Source organism: Acanthochromis polyacanthus, chromosome 15 (assembly GCF_021347895.1).
Source record: "Acanthochromis polyacanthus isolate Apoly-LR-REF ecotype Palm Island chromosome 15, KAUST_Apoly_ChrSc, whole genome shotgun sequence".
Classification (NCBI taxonomy): Eukaryota; Metazoa; Chordata; class Actinopteri; family Pomacentridae; genus Acanthochromis; species Acanthochromis polyacanthus.
In genome coordinates, this window is record NC_067127.1 from 9302429 (window position 1) to 9319054 (window position 16626).

The 16626-nt window shown below is 40.6% G+C and overlaps 1 protein-coding gene across 27 annotated transcripts in view; it reads right to left on the reverse strand.

Annotated features, from left to right (window-relative positions):
- Positions 1–16626, reverse strand: part of kcnma1a (potassium large conductance calcium-activated channel, subfamily M, alpha member 1a) — a 167676-nt gene that overhangs the window by 42042 nt on the left and 109008 nt on the right. For 16 of the 27 annotated variants that reach the window (XM_022201836.2, XM_022201831.2, XM_051960394.1 and 13 more), the window contains exons 6-17: positions 14649–14724; positions 14003–14078; positions 11838–12008; positions 10171–10262; positions 4717–4827; positions 4501–4606; positions 4071–4153; positions 3912–3981; positions 3463–3618; positions 2818–2927; positions 2577–2645; positions 1310–1321 (exon numbers count right to left, since the gene is read on the reverse strand). In XM_022201836.2, coding sequence (XP_022057528.2) covers positions 1310–1321; positions 2577–2645; positions 2818–2927; positions 3463–3618; positions 3912–3981; positions 4071–4153; positions 4501–4606; positions 4717–4827; positions 10171–10262; positions 11838–12008; positions 14003–14078; positions 14649–14724 — 1132 coding nt within the window. Of the gene's footprint in view, positions 1–1309; positions 1322–2576; positions 2646–2817; positions 2928–3462; positions 3619–3911; positions 3982–4070; positions 4154–4500; positions 4607–4716; positions 4828–9989; positions 10082–10170; positions 10263–11837; positions 12009–14002; positions 14079–14648; positions 14725–16626 lie in introns of all 27 variants that reach the window. The other 11 variants (XM_022201838.2, XM_022201833.2, XM_051960393.1 and 8 more) reach the window with 3 other exon arrangements.

The window sequence follows — 16626 nt, forward strand, 5'->3', positions numbered from 1 at the left end:
AAGACTGTTCCACAAACATTGCTGCCCAAATCTGAGATTTTACAGGTGTATCTATCCGAGACATTTTTCTTCTGTCGGGTGCAAACTGGTGAATAGAAGCTTTAGAAAAGCATCAAAACCTCATATTGTGAGCAACAAGGCAAGCATCAAACACCTTATGTGATAGTGTCATAGCATGCAGTTACCAAACAGCATGAAGAGGACAGTAATCAAACAGAAAGGCATCGCCACTGCAGTACAGGTATAGGGACAGGTACGTAGATGCAGACGGTTGCAGTAACTTCTGTGCAGTTGGATTGTTTCTCAAACACCAAACTGACAGGAAGTGACCTCGCTTAAGAACATCTACTCGAGAGACGCATGAGCATGACTGTACATGGTGCCTGAGACGCACAGAAATGCAGCACGCACGCACACATCCGCACACAAACCCTCCCCGTCGAGGTAATCAGACGCACAGACATGCACAGATGGATGTACATTTAGAACATGAGGGGGTGATGATGCAAAAGTGAAATATGGGACACATAAAGATAAACTTTGGTTTGGATGAGCCTAACGCTATCCAAAGTCAACTGTTCCATGCCTTTCCTAGTGTGTGAAATGAAAAAAAAAAAACTGTCAGACTAAATAAATGACTGGTGTGGTGCTGCTGGTGTAAAAAAAAAAAAACATTAAAAAAATAAAGACATGCTGTTATATCAGCCACTGCCTAAAACAGTGGCAGATAATCAATTTATTTCAAGATTAAATCCAGAATGTAGAACAACAGATTATTAGTGCTCAGCGACACCACATCTGAAGTCTAACATGTATGTAAACAACCTCCTCACTGATTCTGAGGCAGAGAACCGCAAAGTACTGTTCTGGCAATGATTTAAAAACACCAAATGAATGGAATACTTAGTTTGTCAAAGCTAACATACAGTAAGGTAACAACTGAGCAACACTGAAAAAGAACTGAAAGTGAGAGAAATAAACTAAGCAAAGGATTTGGTTAAAGGACAAAACTGAAAAGATCAAATAAGAGGTAGATATGGAAGAGGGTGAGTGTTTGGCCTTGGTACACCGACAACAGCGAAGACAAAGAAACAGCACTTCTACAAACATGTCCAATTTATCTATCCTCTCTTTGCCTGCAAAGAAGTTAGTGCATTAAGCACAAGGGACACCATAAAAAAGGAGTTAGAAAAGAGGCCTGTGAGATAGTGTTTGGAAAAATATCCTTGGGGAAACTCCCAAAGTCAGAAGCTTTAAACTGGTGGAGATTGGGTGGAACTTTGGAAGTAAGATAAGGTAGAGGGCATACCGCTTTCGGCTTCTGCAAACAACAAGAAAAAATCTCAAATCAAACAGTTATCATCAACATAAAAGAAGAGGAGAATATAAGTGTTGCTAATGTTTCTCTGCCTATTCACTAACTCTGCCATGCATGGCAGCATATATAGAATTCATACAGTTCCTGCTTGTCCAATGCTGAGGTCCTTGCACCTACAAATGACTGTTATGTGACTATGATGAAAAAGGCTTTTGTAAGAGTAGTTATCCTTTGAAATGTGCACAAATGGCACGAAATACTGAGGCAATACATGTTCAAGAAAAGATATTTAAGTATAAGCAAAACGAGGATCATCAAGTAATATAAAATCACATCAATTTGAATTTACATAATGTGAAAATATTATGGAATTACTCTTAACTCACTTTGCAGCTACTAACAATAAAATGTCTGAAAACATCATTCTCCATGCAATCTTATCAGCACACAGAAAAAAAAACATCGGAGACAGGTGAATGGGAGAGGGTGAGTGGGATTTGGCAATTGAGATTACTGAAAAAATAGTACTTTGTGTTGTTATTGGTGACAGAAGCAACACTGATACAGAGTTAGTGGTAATCATACAGAGCTGACAGGGACACAGTAGAATCAAGTTGAGGAAACATATGACATGAAATTTGAATGTGCAGCAAATTGGTTATTTAGCAGGGCTGTGAATTTTTGCCAGACACATATATTCCTGCCTACCTGCAAGGTTCTGCCAGATGCATCTGACCTGAAACTGTACAGTTACCTCTGCTAAGGATATGCAGGATTATCAGTCCCTTTTATTTGTTTGACAAATAGGACAAATACCTCAAATAGCAAAATAATTTAATAATTTATGATAATTTTTCATGTAAAACTGCACTTTAATGAAAGCTTCTGGCACACTACAATTGAAATTCAACACTTACACATATTTTTCACTATTAAAATTTTAAAAATAAGTTGACTGTTCAACCTTGGCAGAGGTATGTGTTTTGTGAGGTATGTCTAGTTATGTATATTAAGCCTTTGTGCCATTAACTCATACTGTAGCACATATCATGCTATCGCTCAAATGTTCACATAATGAATGTCATCAGATGTGACATGAATATCATCTGTGATCACAGCTGCAAAGAGGACTTGAGGAGAAAATGTCAGATATTTTATTAAAAGGCCTAAAAGACCCACTTGAAGCAAATCACACATTAGCTAACTGTTTCCAAAAGCTGTAACTGATGTTACAGGAGGAAAGATCCGCTATACAAACCTGCTCTCTCTCTGCTCGGACTTGTACTCAATGGCAATAAGCAACAGCTTCAGCTTCACGTAACACAGCCTGTAACACAAGTGCACTCATTAGAGAAGAGCAGCTGACTGATGTGTTTAAGCAGCTTTGAAATTCACATCCCCACAGTCCATCTTGTATGTCTTTCTTCCTTCACTTCAGAATTCTGAGCTACCTACCATTCACAGTGGGCTTGCTGAGCGGAGGAAAGAGTGATACTTACTCGCAGACAGTGGGGAAGGAGAGGCCTACAAAGGCACTGGACAAATACTCTGTGTACATCTCATTAGCCACTCCTTCAAGGTAATACTTCTGCCATGTGTCCTCCTCAATCTGACAAAAAGAAAAACAAGCACGGAAATGTCACATGTGAGGATGAAAAAAAACCCCAAAAAAGCAGGGAAAAAAGCAACACTGTTTTCTTTCCAATAGCGGCCCAATGTGGTCTGCAGATGTTCCACTGCACAACATCAGCCCAGTCATTATAAGCTGATCCATCATCTTTATGACATGAGAACAGTTCTTTGATAGAGGCAAGCACCTCTTCAATTTTGAGCCACAGAAACACTGAACAGATTCCACATGAAATGTCACAATAAAATATGATGTGCCAGAATGACTGAAAACACACTAATGGAAGTCTTTCTCTGGACAAAGATGTCAAAATTTCCCAGGGAATGCGCTCTTTGATAGATCTAGTCCATCTGTCAGCAGAAAACGTATTGCATCCACTTATGTTAACCTCAAATCCAGTCCCTGAATAAATCATCTCGTGTATTAAAAAGCAATGTGAGAATTCATTCATCCATATTACTTCAGTCTGTTCAGATGAACAGACGGAGCGAGTTAATCCCGTCCTCTGTGTTACCTCAATGAAGGACCTCATGGAGAAGAGGTTGGCTAGCATGGTCGACAGGCCCTGGGCCAGACAACTCTGGGCAATGAAGCCTGCCTTCAGCTCCGCCAGACAGATAGCATCGTCACCTTCCTTCCAGTTCCAGCTTGGAATGTTCAGCAGATGGGCCTTCATCGCATGATAGACGGTAGATAGAGGTCACAAAACACAGAAAACCATGCAAATGAGTCATATTTCTTAAAGGTGCAGTTCAACAGCTTAGGAAATCCTTCAAGAGTTTAAGGAGTCATGAGCAATGGACCCACCAAGAGGTCGACACACGTTGCTATGAATTACCCAACGATAAAACCCAGCTACTTAAACGCACCGGTTAATCACCGTCATAATCTTTCTGCCATGTGAGGAAATTTGCAGAGCAGCAAAGATGAGGTGATGCTATCTTATACACCATGATATCTTACCTTATTGTGATATTGTAGCATCTGTGTGATTATTCGGATCTTGGGATGGTAGTTCTTGATAGAAATGACCCTTAAAAATAAAACATTCAGACACATTAAATGAGGAAAGGTATCTCCCCATCGAGTCCACTGGCTATAAAAGTCCAGCGGATGCAATACCTCATGATGTTGGAGGCGTCTTCTGCATCAGGATCTGCACAGTATTTGTTGGCAAGGATTAAGCAGGCATCTGCTGACTCGATCTGTGTGTAAGGAAACAAATGTGTTAACACTAAAGTGCATGTTAGGATTTAGTAGCACACACTGAGAGCTTCAGACAAATTAGTCAGGTTAAGTCAGGCCTAGACAACACAGTTTTTCGTTTGCCTCTTTCGTCTCTGTCCTTTTGGTTTAAAATGGTTATCCATATACTGTCATATTGCATGATTTTGCTCTGTTTTCAAACATCTGAAATTATTATATTACTAATTGTACTCCCTTCAAATACTGATTTGTTGAACTGAATAGTATTCCTAATCCATCACATTTAATATCTTCAGTTCATCAACAAATGTCTATATCTTTTCAAGACTCTTGACACCAGTGGTACCTTCACTCGGGCCAGATCGTGAGGGTTGAGAACAGATCCCTGGTAGAACTCTACTTGGGTAAAATGACGTTTGAACAAGGCTTCCAGCTCAAGATTAGGGGAAATACTAGCACACAGAGAGAAGAGGAGAAGCGTTAGCTCATATATGGATCCCTCATATACAGTACACTTTTCAACGCTAACCTACATCAACAGAAAAAGAAAAAAGTAACTTACTTATGGAGAAAAACAATTTCTACATTGACATCATCCCTGTCCTTGTGTAGGAAGTCTTTGAGGAAGTTGGAGACACTTTCGAGGGTAATATGACCACAGACCACAATATGCCTGGAAGGGGGGAAGAAATCATCTTGAGTGGGCAACATAAATCACTGCAGACACTGGCATGTCTCCCAAAGATAATCAGTCAAACCAAAGCACTCTAACATCTAACTCAAATATAGACTGAAAAAAAATCTATATACATGTCAAGAAATGTCTTTTCAAAGCAAACAAGTAACTGAATTATATCTTCTTTGCCATAAAAGTGAATATTTTCCCCCATGTAATGAAAGTGGTTAAATTCTGCACGACACGTGCAATCAAACACTCAACTCTGAACCACTTTAGAAAATCTAAGATATAATCATACAGCCCACAGTGGTTGGATTGTCATCCGTTCTCAATATAAAAATTGTCCCTTCGGCCAAACCACCCCTTAGTGAGCTGAATGGATGTTGACAAAGACATGTACATCAATATGCTCATGCTTTTATTCAGAACATTACTAAAACTCTCAAAGTGATTTGGAGGCCTGTGGTTGACAAAAACTCTAAACAGGACCTCAGAGTATTTGACAGGTCCCTGGCAGGATTCAGTAGTGCATTACAGCATGGGGATCTGTCAGACGCTGCACGGGGCTGATTACAGCCGTAAGGAAGAAAGAGGTTCATTTGAAATGGCTTTGAACAAAGGTTGCGTCCCTGTTTGTCCTCTGACTGCACTGTAGAGGGATCAAGTTCAAAGGTCAGCTTCATAATTATGGCAATTTTGAGACGATGCTCACTTTTGGATGGTCATTTTCTCAACAGTGAAACTTGTGGTGCTTCTGTAATTGTCATATTTTTGTGTCCCAGATTTGAGTAAAAATTTCTATCCCTTCATTGTTTACCAGTTTTTACTTCACAAAAATATTCTCTTCCTGCAAGTATTGGCGTTTAGTAGTTAGAATTTAATAAAACCACACTAGTGTGGATTTAAGTCACTTTATAAGTTTTATTTGCACTGTGGTAAGCTGAGCTACCCTGCTGGAATTAAAGTTAAATGTCACATCTGAAGTCTTATTGCCAAACCTTGCTCAGTAGAATCCAGGCCTTATATTGACATGGATTAGTGTGGACACTCGGCAGACACCCTAATTACCCTATGGAGACCTGTAAGGCAATCTGTGTAACGACAATGGCCTATCCACTACTTGATGTGCCAGGAGACAATTGAACCACTTTAGTTTTGAGTGTCTGGGTACCGGACAGCTTTGCACTTAACACCGTGGATTAAGTTACTTTTTCCTACAATAAAAAATACCATAGTCACTTTAGTTCACTGTGTAAGTTCTTATCATCAAGCTAGATTTGATATGACAAGTTTCCTTCAATCCATTACTGTGCGCGTATACACAAGAAGGAAGCTCTGGCAAACACATTAACCTTTAAAAGTTGATGCCTAAAATTGTATAGAACATTAGTGAAATCCAACTCAGTTTGGCAGGTTTAAAGGAAACAGAGATATTTATTGATGTTAGATGAGAACCATAGTCCAGATCACTGAGCGTTCAGCCCTACCCTGCACCAGATGGAGCGGGTAGGGCTGAACTGAAGTGGACTTGGCAAAGTAATGTGACAGACATATTGAGGGAGTGACAGTTTGTAGATGTTGCAGGATATAATGGTCTTCGCAGATGTTGCCTCTGTCCTTTAAGAGAATCTAATGAGCAGCCGTGATTGCATGGTTGGCCAGAACTGAGCGAAGGGCCGTGTGGTCTTACAAGCTGATGAACTGGGATGTCTGTGGGCAGCCAGCAGTATTTGGCACAAAATGTCTCTCATTTCATGAGATGAAAAAAAAAATCTGTCATGTTTTCCTATTCCGAGTATCCAGATGCCCCTCTTCAAGGGTAGAAGGAATAAACAGATTTATAGGGTGTATTATTCAGTTTGAGTGGGTTCAACATTAGGCTTTGAATGTCAAACACTACAGCACAAACCTACAGGTGTATATGCGTGTGCACTGCATGTACAACAAACATGTGCGCACACACTTGCGTGCTGTGGTGTTGTCTTTCTCTGAACAACTTTTATCAGCAAAGCAAAGCTCTTTTCCACTTGTATTAAACTTAATTTCTTCCCCTAATCAAGCCACAAATTAGAGTCTCTGTATTAAAGACGGAAATATTCACTTGACAGACATCATAAAAAGTGTGCTGTCTCCACTGAGATTTCCCCTTCTGGTGTGCCAATAGTGGCATCAAATTCAATACTGCGATCATTAAAATAATTTTAATCATTAAACAGGATATGGAAAAGGATATCACAGACAATTCAACCATTTATAATTACTTCAAGAACCAAATACCTCCCCTCTGGTTAACCTGATTGTAAAGCACTGTTTAAACTACATAGGTACAACTTAAAAAAAATAAAAATAAAACAAAAACAAATAATAGAGAACTTCAAGGGCATAGATATTTTAACAAGAAACCCATACACAACAATCCAGAAAGAAAAAAGTGTGGCACAGTCACAATAAATGCAAAGGGGTAAACAGAGCGTGCACACAAAACATGCAGTCAGGAGACATCCCAGGATGTCACTGGGGATGCACTGAGTACAAAATGAACAAACAGAAAGCTCAAACATCAGCAACAGAGGTCACTCATTTGATACTGCTCTTATCCTTAGGTCAGTGATAAAACTTACAGCAGGAGTCGTTATCAAAGTGTTGAAATTCATAAGACTTTGTTCCCATTTAGTTGTTGTATCATCTATCAGGGAACTTTTACAGCATTAAGTGACCTTGCATCTTCTGTGATTAAAGTCAAAAATATTCAGCGATTACAAACTAAACTATAATAAGCTTAGATGCATATGTAGTGCACTTTTTCCTTACAGTGCCATAATATGCAAGTCACTTGAAAAACTCAACCAGGTACATGTATGTTCACTCCTGAACATGTGGGAGTCTCTGGGTCTGCAAGCCTCAAGTTGCTAACCCTCATAGAGGGCTTTCAAAGGTGTATGTCAGAGTTCAGCCAGGGTTGAAGTCGATCTCCATGCCAATCCCTCTGTTGAGGTTAGGGCTAATGGAAACCATGGAGTCATAATGGAAACCACAGAGCTCCGAGTGCAGTGGGCGCCAACCGAACGCAACACTTGTCATTATTACATCAACGTACGCAGGCTGAGAGCTGTCACTGCACTCACGGGTGTACGCTACACTGCACAGAGTAGCATAAGCAACACTAGCATGAAACAGAAATCCAGTATGGATCCAATGTGAGTCCGTCTCACTTCCAAATAATCCTGAAGGCCTGTTTGGAATGACAGCAGCCAGGCTTGCGGATGTAGAACGGGTTGCCTTTAAAATAGTTCACAATGTCTCATGACCTCATTGTTTGTGAGCGCCGTAATCAGTCGGACACTTGTAATCTCCTAATCTCATTTCCATTTTCGATTTTTGTGCGTGTGTGTGCTGGCAGCTGCCAAATGATAATGCACTGAAGCCCAATGACAATCCTAAACCCTAAAGTGTCCGCTGCCACACATACATATCTAAATGATTATGCCGAAGTCTGGTGCCACTCAGAGCCGCTGTGTTTGGTGGGTATCTTCTGATTGTTGCCATATGTTTGCACTATATGTCTAAACAGAGAGAGAGAGATGGAAGGGGGTGTGGAAGGAGAAAATAAAGTGTGTGGGAGAAACTATCCTCGGTTTTGACAAGGGCTTCTCTCAGCACTCATCTGTAAATCTGGGCTGAGGTCACCAGCCAAACATAACATTTCATCAATCTTATCTCAACGACAGGCAAACATTATTGAACAAAGGCTTTTTTTCCCCCTAATGCCTCGTTCTACTTGCTGACTCCCTAGAATCTGTACCGCTGAAAAGAATAACTGAAACTGACGGAAATACGATTAGAAAGGAGAAACAGAGTGAGAAAGAGGAGACAGCATATAGGAGATCCTTATAGAAAATGAAAAGAAAAGAGAAGAAGGGGGAAAGAACACTACACTCCCTGTTCTTGACACACCACATTTGGATTCAGATAAATCTGTGTGCTGAATATCAGTAAGGTTTGAGCCATGAGGGGAGGAGGAGAGTACCGCACAATAAGCACTGTGGTATTCTTGTACAAACAGTAAAATGACCACAGTGTCACACATACTGTACTTCACAGTGCACTGGAGCCTCTGCTGCGAGAGGCCAATCACACATATACAAAAATACAGGAGCCTCTGGAGACAAACTCCACCACCACCACCACCACACAGACACAAGAACCAAGGCGAGCACCGAGAACCAAGCAGGCAAAGCAAGCCAAAAGCAATTGAGAGCCTCCAATGGGAGCGAGGCATCCAGCATTCAGGGTGTGGGAGCTGACTGAAGATCAGGGCCAGAATAATGTCAAGCATTTGATGATGCGATGTGCTAGCGGTGACAGACGGATGACTTTTTCATCGGGGGGTTAGCAAATCAATGAAAAAGCCACAAGACTGCAGGTCATAGAGAGCATGCCAGATATGATGCAGTTCAAGAAAACTAATTCCATAAAACAGGCAAGAAAAAAAAGTAAGCAAAAAACAAAGAAAAAGAAACAAGAAAAGAAATGGTATCCTGCAATGGTCATTGAGATTGATGATGCTTTGAAAGACCACCAATAATAATGCACTTGCAGACGTTTCGATCTTTCTATTTTCTTGTGGGAAAATCCTTTAAAAGCGGATAGTAGGGGTTTCATGACTATTTTGTTTCATTTTGATGGACTATGGTCTTAATTCATCCCTATAGGCAATGCTGTATTAATGAGACACATTGGGCACAGATATATTGCATAGAAGCACCACAGGTTAGTATGTTGTAAGTCTAGTAGTCATGAAAGCTCTATTTTCCAAATTAAATTAAAGCGCAACACAGGGCGTTTCAAGGAGGACAAAGAAAATGAACAGCACACAAATGACTTCAGGAAAGCTCTGAGTAAAGGACAGATAGAAGCAGAATTAGAAAAAGAAGACAGACAGAGCGAAGAAGAGTGAAAGAGAGAGTACAGGGGCATGGACATGTGTGTCCTAATGGCCAAGGTCTCCAGTCACGCAGTGTGACTTAACATAATCTAACTTTACTTTAGCTGTACTTATTGTTCTAAAACGTCAAGTTAACTAACCCCCAGTAGCTATAAACTTCAGGGGGCACACTTGAGTCACACAACCACACCTTGTCTGGATTTCAACTTACTTTCTGCCTCGTGTCGAGTTATAACTCCCTCCGTATTTCTTCCGATTAAGGATGAGAGCAGCAATTTCTGGCACGTAGCGAGCAAACATGGCCTACATGCATGGAACAGAAAAAAAGAAAAAGGCATGCAGAGAGGGTTCTACCGCACACAGAAAACAGCAGAACCATCTGGAATACTTACTTTCTCCCATTAACCGCACTATAGGAACCACCATATTTCTTGCGGTTTCCTATTAACTCTATGATTTCAGGGACGTAGCTGGCAAACATGGCCTAAGGAGAAGATAGAAGACAGAAGAAGAGACTAAAAAGAGACTACTACGCCGCAGAGTGGGTTGTGGAGAAACTGGTGCATGAATCCAGATTTCTGAGAGGAGAAAAATATTATTTTGCTAAAGAAATCAAGTTAAAAATCCTCCTCATTGTCTGTAGAGACGTGTTAAAGTACTAGAATGAGAGAGATAGTCATTAAAAAATACTTGTTTTTGCTATTGAGAAAAAGTAGCCCCAGTGTTTAAAGGTAAAGGTTTAGGAACAGGTTTGGTCAGTGGGCCAGAATTTTGTCACAGCTGACGGATAGCCAGTCTGCGATAGCACCCAAAACCTTTTCTGGATAGCTGAGGGGAGAATAAAAACCTATGTGCCATGTTTTGTCCAACAAACACAGATGATCTGGCAGGTTGATTTGAATAGGCTCACCTGATGGTCCACAGCTGCAAAACACATTAAGACTCATTTGTTGGGCTGGAAAATGAGCTGGATGCATTTTGCAAAGTTTCACAGCCTGTTATCTGAGCGTAGCGCGACTTACAACGGGACGGACATCACTCACCTAGACTTACATCTAAAAGAAGACACACAGAGGTGCCCTCACCCTTATAAATACATACTTAAATCATACTTGGAAAATTCGCCTATACATTACAAGGAATAATGTGACATTATGTGAGTTTGACATGAGCCCCTGGCTTTAAAATACCTCCAGCCTGGAGTCATTACTTAGCCACTGCTGTTGATAGAAAGCAGGCTAATGCTCTAGCCTAAAGACTTCCAGAGCTCTCAGCGCTGAGGAAAAACACGCAATCTATCACCATGGCCACAGTACGGCACACATCCACACAGCTGTAGGTCATCAGCGCATACTGATATCTGTCCAAATACAGAATACAGTAACTGTGATTTGGCTAAATCCTGGATTCTTTGTAAGTGAGGATGGAGACGGCATGGTCATAAGTACGTGTGTGTGTCTGAGTGCTTACAGGTGTGTTCACCCATGCATGCCCGAGTGTGAGTTACTGTACTAGTGGCAGCCCAACAAGACGCTAGATCACAGCAAGGTGAGAGGGAGGCTGCTGTTGCTATGGTAACAGTCAGGCTGACCTAAACCTCATCTCCCTGCCCCTGTGTTTGTTGGAATTGTGGGAAGAGACACGGAAGGAGGGGTGTCCTGAAACCGCAACTGCTTTTAAGAGAACAATAACAATATTATCAGACAAAAGCTTATACTCTAATCAAACAAATACGGGAGGGACACATAAGGCGGAGGGGACAAAGGAGCACATAGAACTGTAATTACATTAGACAAGATACAGTAGGCTAAACAGAAGGATACAACTACACTGTGACGAAGAAGTAACATACTGGTACAGGTAACATAGCTCTAGCAATTTCCAATACACATCCTAACTTATCATACAGTACACACAATTCTAAGCATTTACATTACTTTATTCAGGTTTAACTTTTCTCTCAGTTTCAACAGTTGTGTACATTCTAGAGATGGGGACAGGCAGGATGTGAAAGGGTGGGGAACAGGGAAGTAAGGGAGAAAGAAAACTGTGATTTTACCAAACCACCAAGGATGAAGAAGACCATAAACAGGCGCCCCAGGGTAGTTTTTGCATAGACATCCCCGTAGCCTACTGTAGACATTGTCACCATCAGCAAGTAGACACACTCCCAATAGGATAGCGACTGGGAATTTTGGAAGTTTTCCCAAGGATCCCCTGAGTTTTCCACCTACGATGAAGATGGGAGAGACAGGAAACGCTGATTAGACGAGACTCTCACCACCAATTTGTAAACAGGATTTTGCACAAAGAAACGATTTCCTCAAATTTGATTAAATCCAGCTACAAGAACTCATGCATGCACCTTTGCCCGAATCATATATTCTTTACATACTAAGCTTTGACTACCATCTAGTGGTAAAACTGTAAAATGTTTGCTGCATTGTTAAGCTACAAATGATTATATGCACTTAAAAAATATGAAAGAAAGAAATGTATTTTAACTTGGCAGTTTGACAGTATACAATGGCAGCAAACCTAAAAAAAATACACAACCTCTCATTTTATGTGTCTGAGATACCTAGGTCACCAGGAAATCCACCTTGTGTTTCATATTACTACCTAGGTTTCTGATAATCTTTCATTAGTTTCTCCTTATAAACTTTTACAAGGAGTCACACATAAATTAAAGAACCCATTTACACATGATATAAACAGGTGATCTGTATTTGCATAGGAAAATTGCATGTTAATACAGGATGTAAATGATCTCAGCTAGGTTTACATGCAATTTGCATAGTGTGACCACATTATGAAAAAGAAAGGTCAGTCCCAGAAGTTGAAAGGTATCTCAAGTGAGCCTGACGATACTGTAGCTACAAATACCAGCAGTAATGTGAGCTCAGCAGTGGAAAAAACAGAGCCCATAAGGCAGCATTGCTTCCCTTGACCTGGGACGTGATGGGGTTTGTTGACATGTCAGCCAGACACGGGTAATTAATTCGTATATCAAGTTTGGATCAAATAGGGTGACCTGATAGCTTAGCAGTGAGATACCACATGGGCACAAATGTCCTGAGCAGCGATTCACCGGCTGGCTTGACCGTTTGATGCATGTCATTACAATACAATTTCATCCAATATTTCTGGCAATATTCATCCACTGTTGCTGTTCAATAAAGTCAGAAAACAAGCAAAAACGTATCACTGAAAAAAGAGATATTTTGGATCAAAATGCATTTTAATACCACATGTAAAAGCAAAGATTCATGAATCTATCCATCCATCCATCCATCCATCCATCCATCCATTCTCTATACACCGCTTTATTTTCACTAGGGTCACGGGGGGTGCTGGAGCCTATCCCAGCTGACTCGGGCGAAGGCAGGGGACACCCTGGACAGGTCACCAGTCTGTCACAGGGCTACATACACAGATGAACAATCACACTCAAATTCACACCTACGGGCAATTTAGAGTTATCAATTAACCTCAGCATATTCTTGGACTGTGGGAAGAAGCCGGAGTGCCCGGAGAAAACCCACGCATGCACAGGGAGAACATGCAAACTCCATGCAGAAAGATCCCAGGCCCACCCCGGGATTTAAACTGGAGATCTTCTTGCTGCAAGGCGAAAGTGCTAACCAGTACACCACTGTGCAGCCCTTCATGAATCTACCAAAATCTAAACAATGTATTCAGCTACAGCTCACGTGGTCACATGAGGAAACTTGTAAATGCAAACCTGAATTGATCTTTCTGAAATAGGTTCGGTACATGTACACAACAAGTAAGTCATAATTTACCCTCCTTGTTTTTAGTAGAGATGTTGCACCTTGACCATAATATGACTTGTGTATGTCAAGCAAAGTTTTTGTGCCAAAAATGCCATAAAATTCATGTTTTGATTTTGAGTTTAATGAAAATATAGAACTAGAATTGAATCAGTGCTTGGTATTGGCAGATACCATCAGTTTAAAAGGTATTATTGTGAGAGAAAATATTAAAGTGAAGCATCCTTACTTTGGAAAATGTGATACATGTTAACACAGTGTCCTTTCTTGCAATCAGCTAATTCTTGGACAAATGAATAACAGATGACTATTAGACTGAAATGTTCGGGGTCCCACACTTGTAATTTATCCATCAGATAGTCAGCTATGGTACCTTTCTATTTGGCTCAGTAATCACTGGAACCCATCGGCCTCACATCTGTCCACTTACCAAATGTATGAATCCAGCAGCTGTGAGCCATGTGCTTATGAAGATGGAACACAGGTTCACCAGCTTGATGGAATTGCTGGGTAGAAATAGAAGCATCATAAAACTTCCAAAGACACATGGATCACATTGACAGAAACACCGAGATCTGTGAGTAAATGAAGTGTAAAAATAGGGCCGATCCTGACCTGACTGAAAATAACCTTTATAGACAGGATGGTTGAAATAAGACTTGAAAAGGCAAAGGCGCACACTAGCAAAAAATAAATAAACAACTAAATAATACACAATGAAATCAAATAAAACAACACAACACAAAATATATAAAATAAAATAAAATAAAATAGGGAAAGTGTACTATATAATCATGAAAAAGATCATAAAAGTTCAATGATACACAGAAGGGGCCTCACTAAATTATTGCTAGCATGTTAAAGCTGTATATGTTTATATAAGTATAGCGTTATGTTTTCATATAGTGTGAAACCTTTATTTATATCACAACAACAAAGCAATTAATACATGAAGTTTCACATAAATTTAAGCGACAATTTCCTTTGTATTTTGGAAACGCCACATTATGTACAAATTCTATATAAAGATGCTACTGTATGTGTTTGCTTCTTGTGAACAAATTGTAGATTCTTACCTTGTTTTCAAGATATTCAAGAATTGTAAAATTTCTGAGAACTGTATCAATCTTAGCGCTCTCAGGAATCTTAAACCTGTGTGAGAGAGACAAAGAGAAAGAGAGAAGGATTAGCATATAATGTAGAGAGAAGAGAAATCTGAGAGCAGCACCTGCAGATAAATCCATCAGAATGTTAGACCCTCCAGAAAAACGCGATTATACGATCGCATGAATTCCCGCATTAATCACCAAAATGCCGCTGATTATGCGGAGGTCAATTATTTCCCAAAAGGCCGCATAATCCCCGCAAAACAGCGCATAATTCCCGCAAGAATCTCACATTTCCACGAAAAAAAAGAGAAATATGCGGGTCCCGCTTGATTTCACAATTTCCGCATGAGTTTTTATGTGACGCCCGGCCTGACGTCATCAGTTCGCGCAATCACACACTAGAAGCACGAGCTGATGCTGAGCGCGGCGCCAGTGTTGCCAACTTAGCGACTTTCTCGCTAAATCTAGCGACTTTCCAAAGCGTCCTAGCAACTTTTTTTGTCAAAAGCGATTAGCCACAAATCTAGTGACTTTTTCCGTCGTTTTGGAGACTGACAGGAAAACTCGGATCATTCTACAGTTACTGTTTTCAACGAGCAGCAGGTGCTGCTGTCAGCTTCTCCCCCTCCCAAAGCACAGGCTGTCAGTCCAGTAACCCTGCAGCAGTCCCAGTGTCTGGTTAGAGGACACATCCCTCCGCGGCCAGACGGCAGGTGAATCGCGCATATTTTTGCATATTTCACAACTATTCGCATACTTTGCAACTTTCCGCAATTTCCCCGCATAAAATGGCATAAAAACCCCGCATATTTATTCGCATAATCAAGGATTTTTGCCCGCGTTTTTCTGGAGGGTCTAGAATGTACACACCACAACATGTACACTTTATGCTAGATGGTGAATTATTTATGCTTTGTCTGAATCCAGGAGCAGTCATCCTAAGGATTATAGAACAAACGCCTCATTCTCTTTACATAACATGTTTGACCCAACATAAAAACACAGAAGAGTGGCCATATGCTTCTCATGGATTGTGTTTATGAGTATACCTCCAGATAGTTTATGCATGTCCACTGAGACTAACGTTCTTACCCCAGCTGGAGAGGACATGTAAACAGGACCGCACTGAGCTGTAAAGCCCAGTCTGCCTTTGCTTTTCCTCCTGTCCATGATGACCCTGCCTCACCCTGTAACCATTCTGAAAAAGATCACCACAGGACTTCTTTCGCCTCCTCGTCTCTTGGAGAGAGTCCAAACGGAAATCACTTTGTGTGCGACGGTACACAAGCAGCTTAGGAGGAATCATTGTTTCAGACTAAATCCTTGTCCGAGGAATTCCTCTCTGGTCAAGATGGGAATTAAAATTTTGTAATCCAAAAATAGTTAGGCTGTAGTATTCCAAAATTCAGGGATAATTCCTAACAAAATGTCAAAGCAAGCAACATTCTTTTTAAAAAAAAATCCGTGATACTACACGATGAAAATTCCTCATAAAGCAAGTGTCTCTAAATGAATCAATGGTCACGGCTGCAGACAAAGGAGCTCTAAAACAGACAGCGACAACTGTATAGTTTTCCATGCCAGTGTGTGTCTCTGTGAGCCAAATGTAAGCTCTAATATGGGTGTTTTTCATCTCATTTTTTTTACAGTGCCTTTAATCCCTACAACCCAAACAGATTTACCTTTCTCCTGCCCCTTTTTAGTGCTTTACTGTTAACCCTTGTAAAGCTTCGTCGCCATCAGCACACGGCTGCGTTGAACCTAATTTCCAAAAAAGTCTGAAGCCTGCCAGGGATTAGCGGAGATGAAAATAATGCAGAACTAAAACAATAATCCTTACATAAAAATGAGTGTCCTGTTTTCACAGGAAAATATCTGACATAGAGAAAAATCCCTGTCAGATTAGGGATCTGCTATTGAGTGTAAACCTAAAAAAATGAAAGAT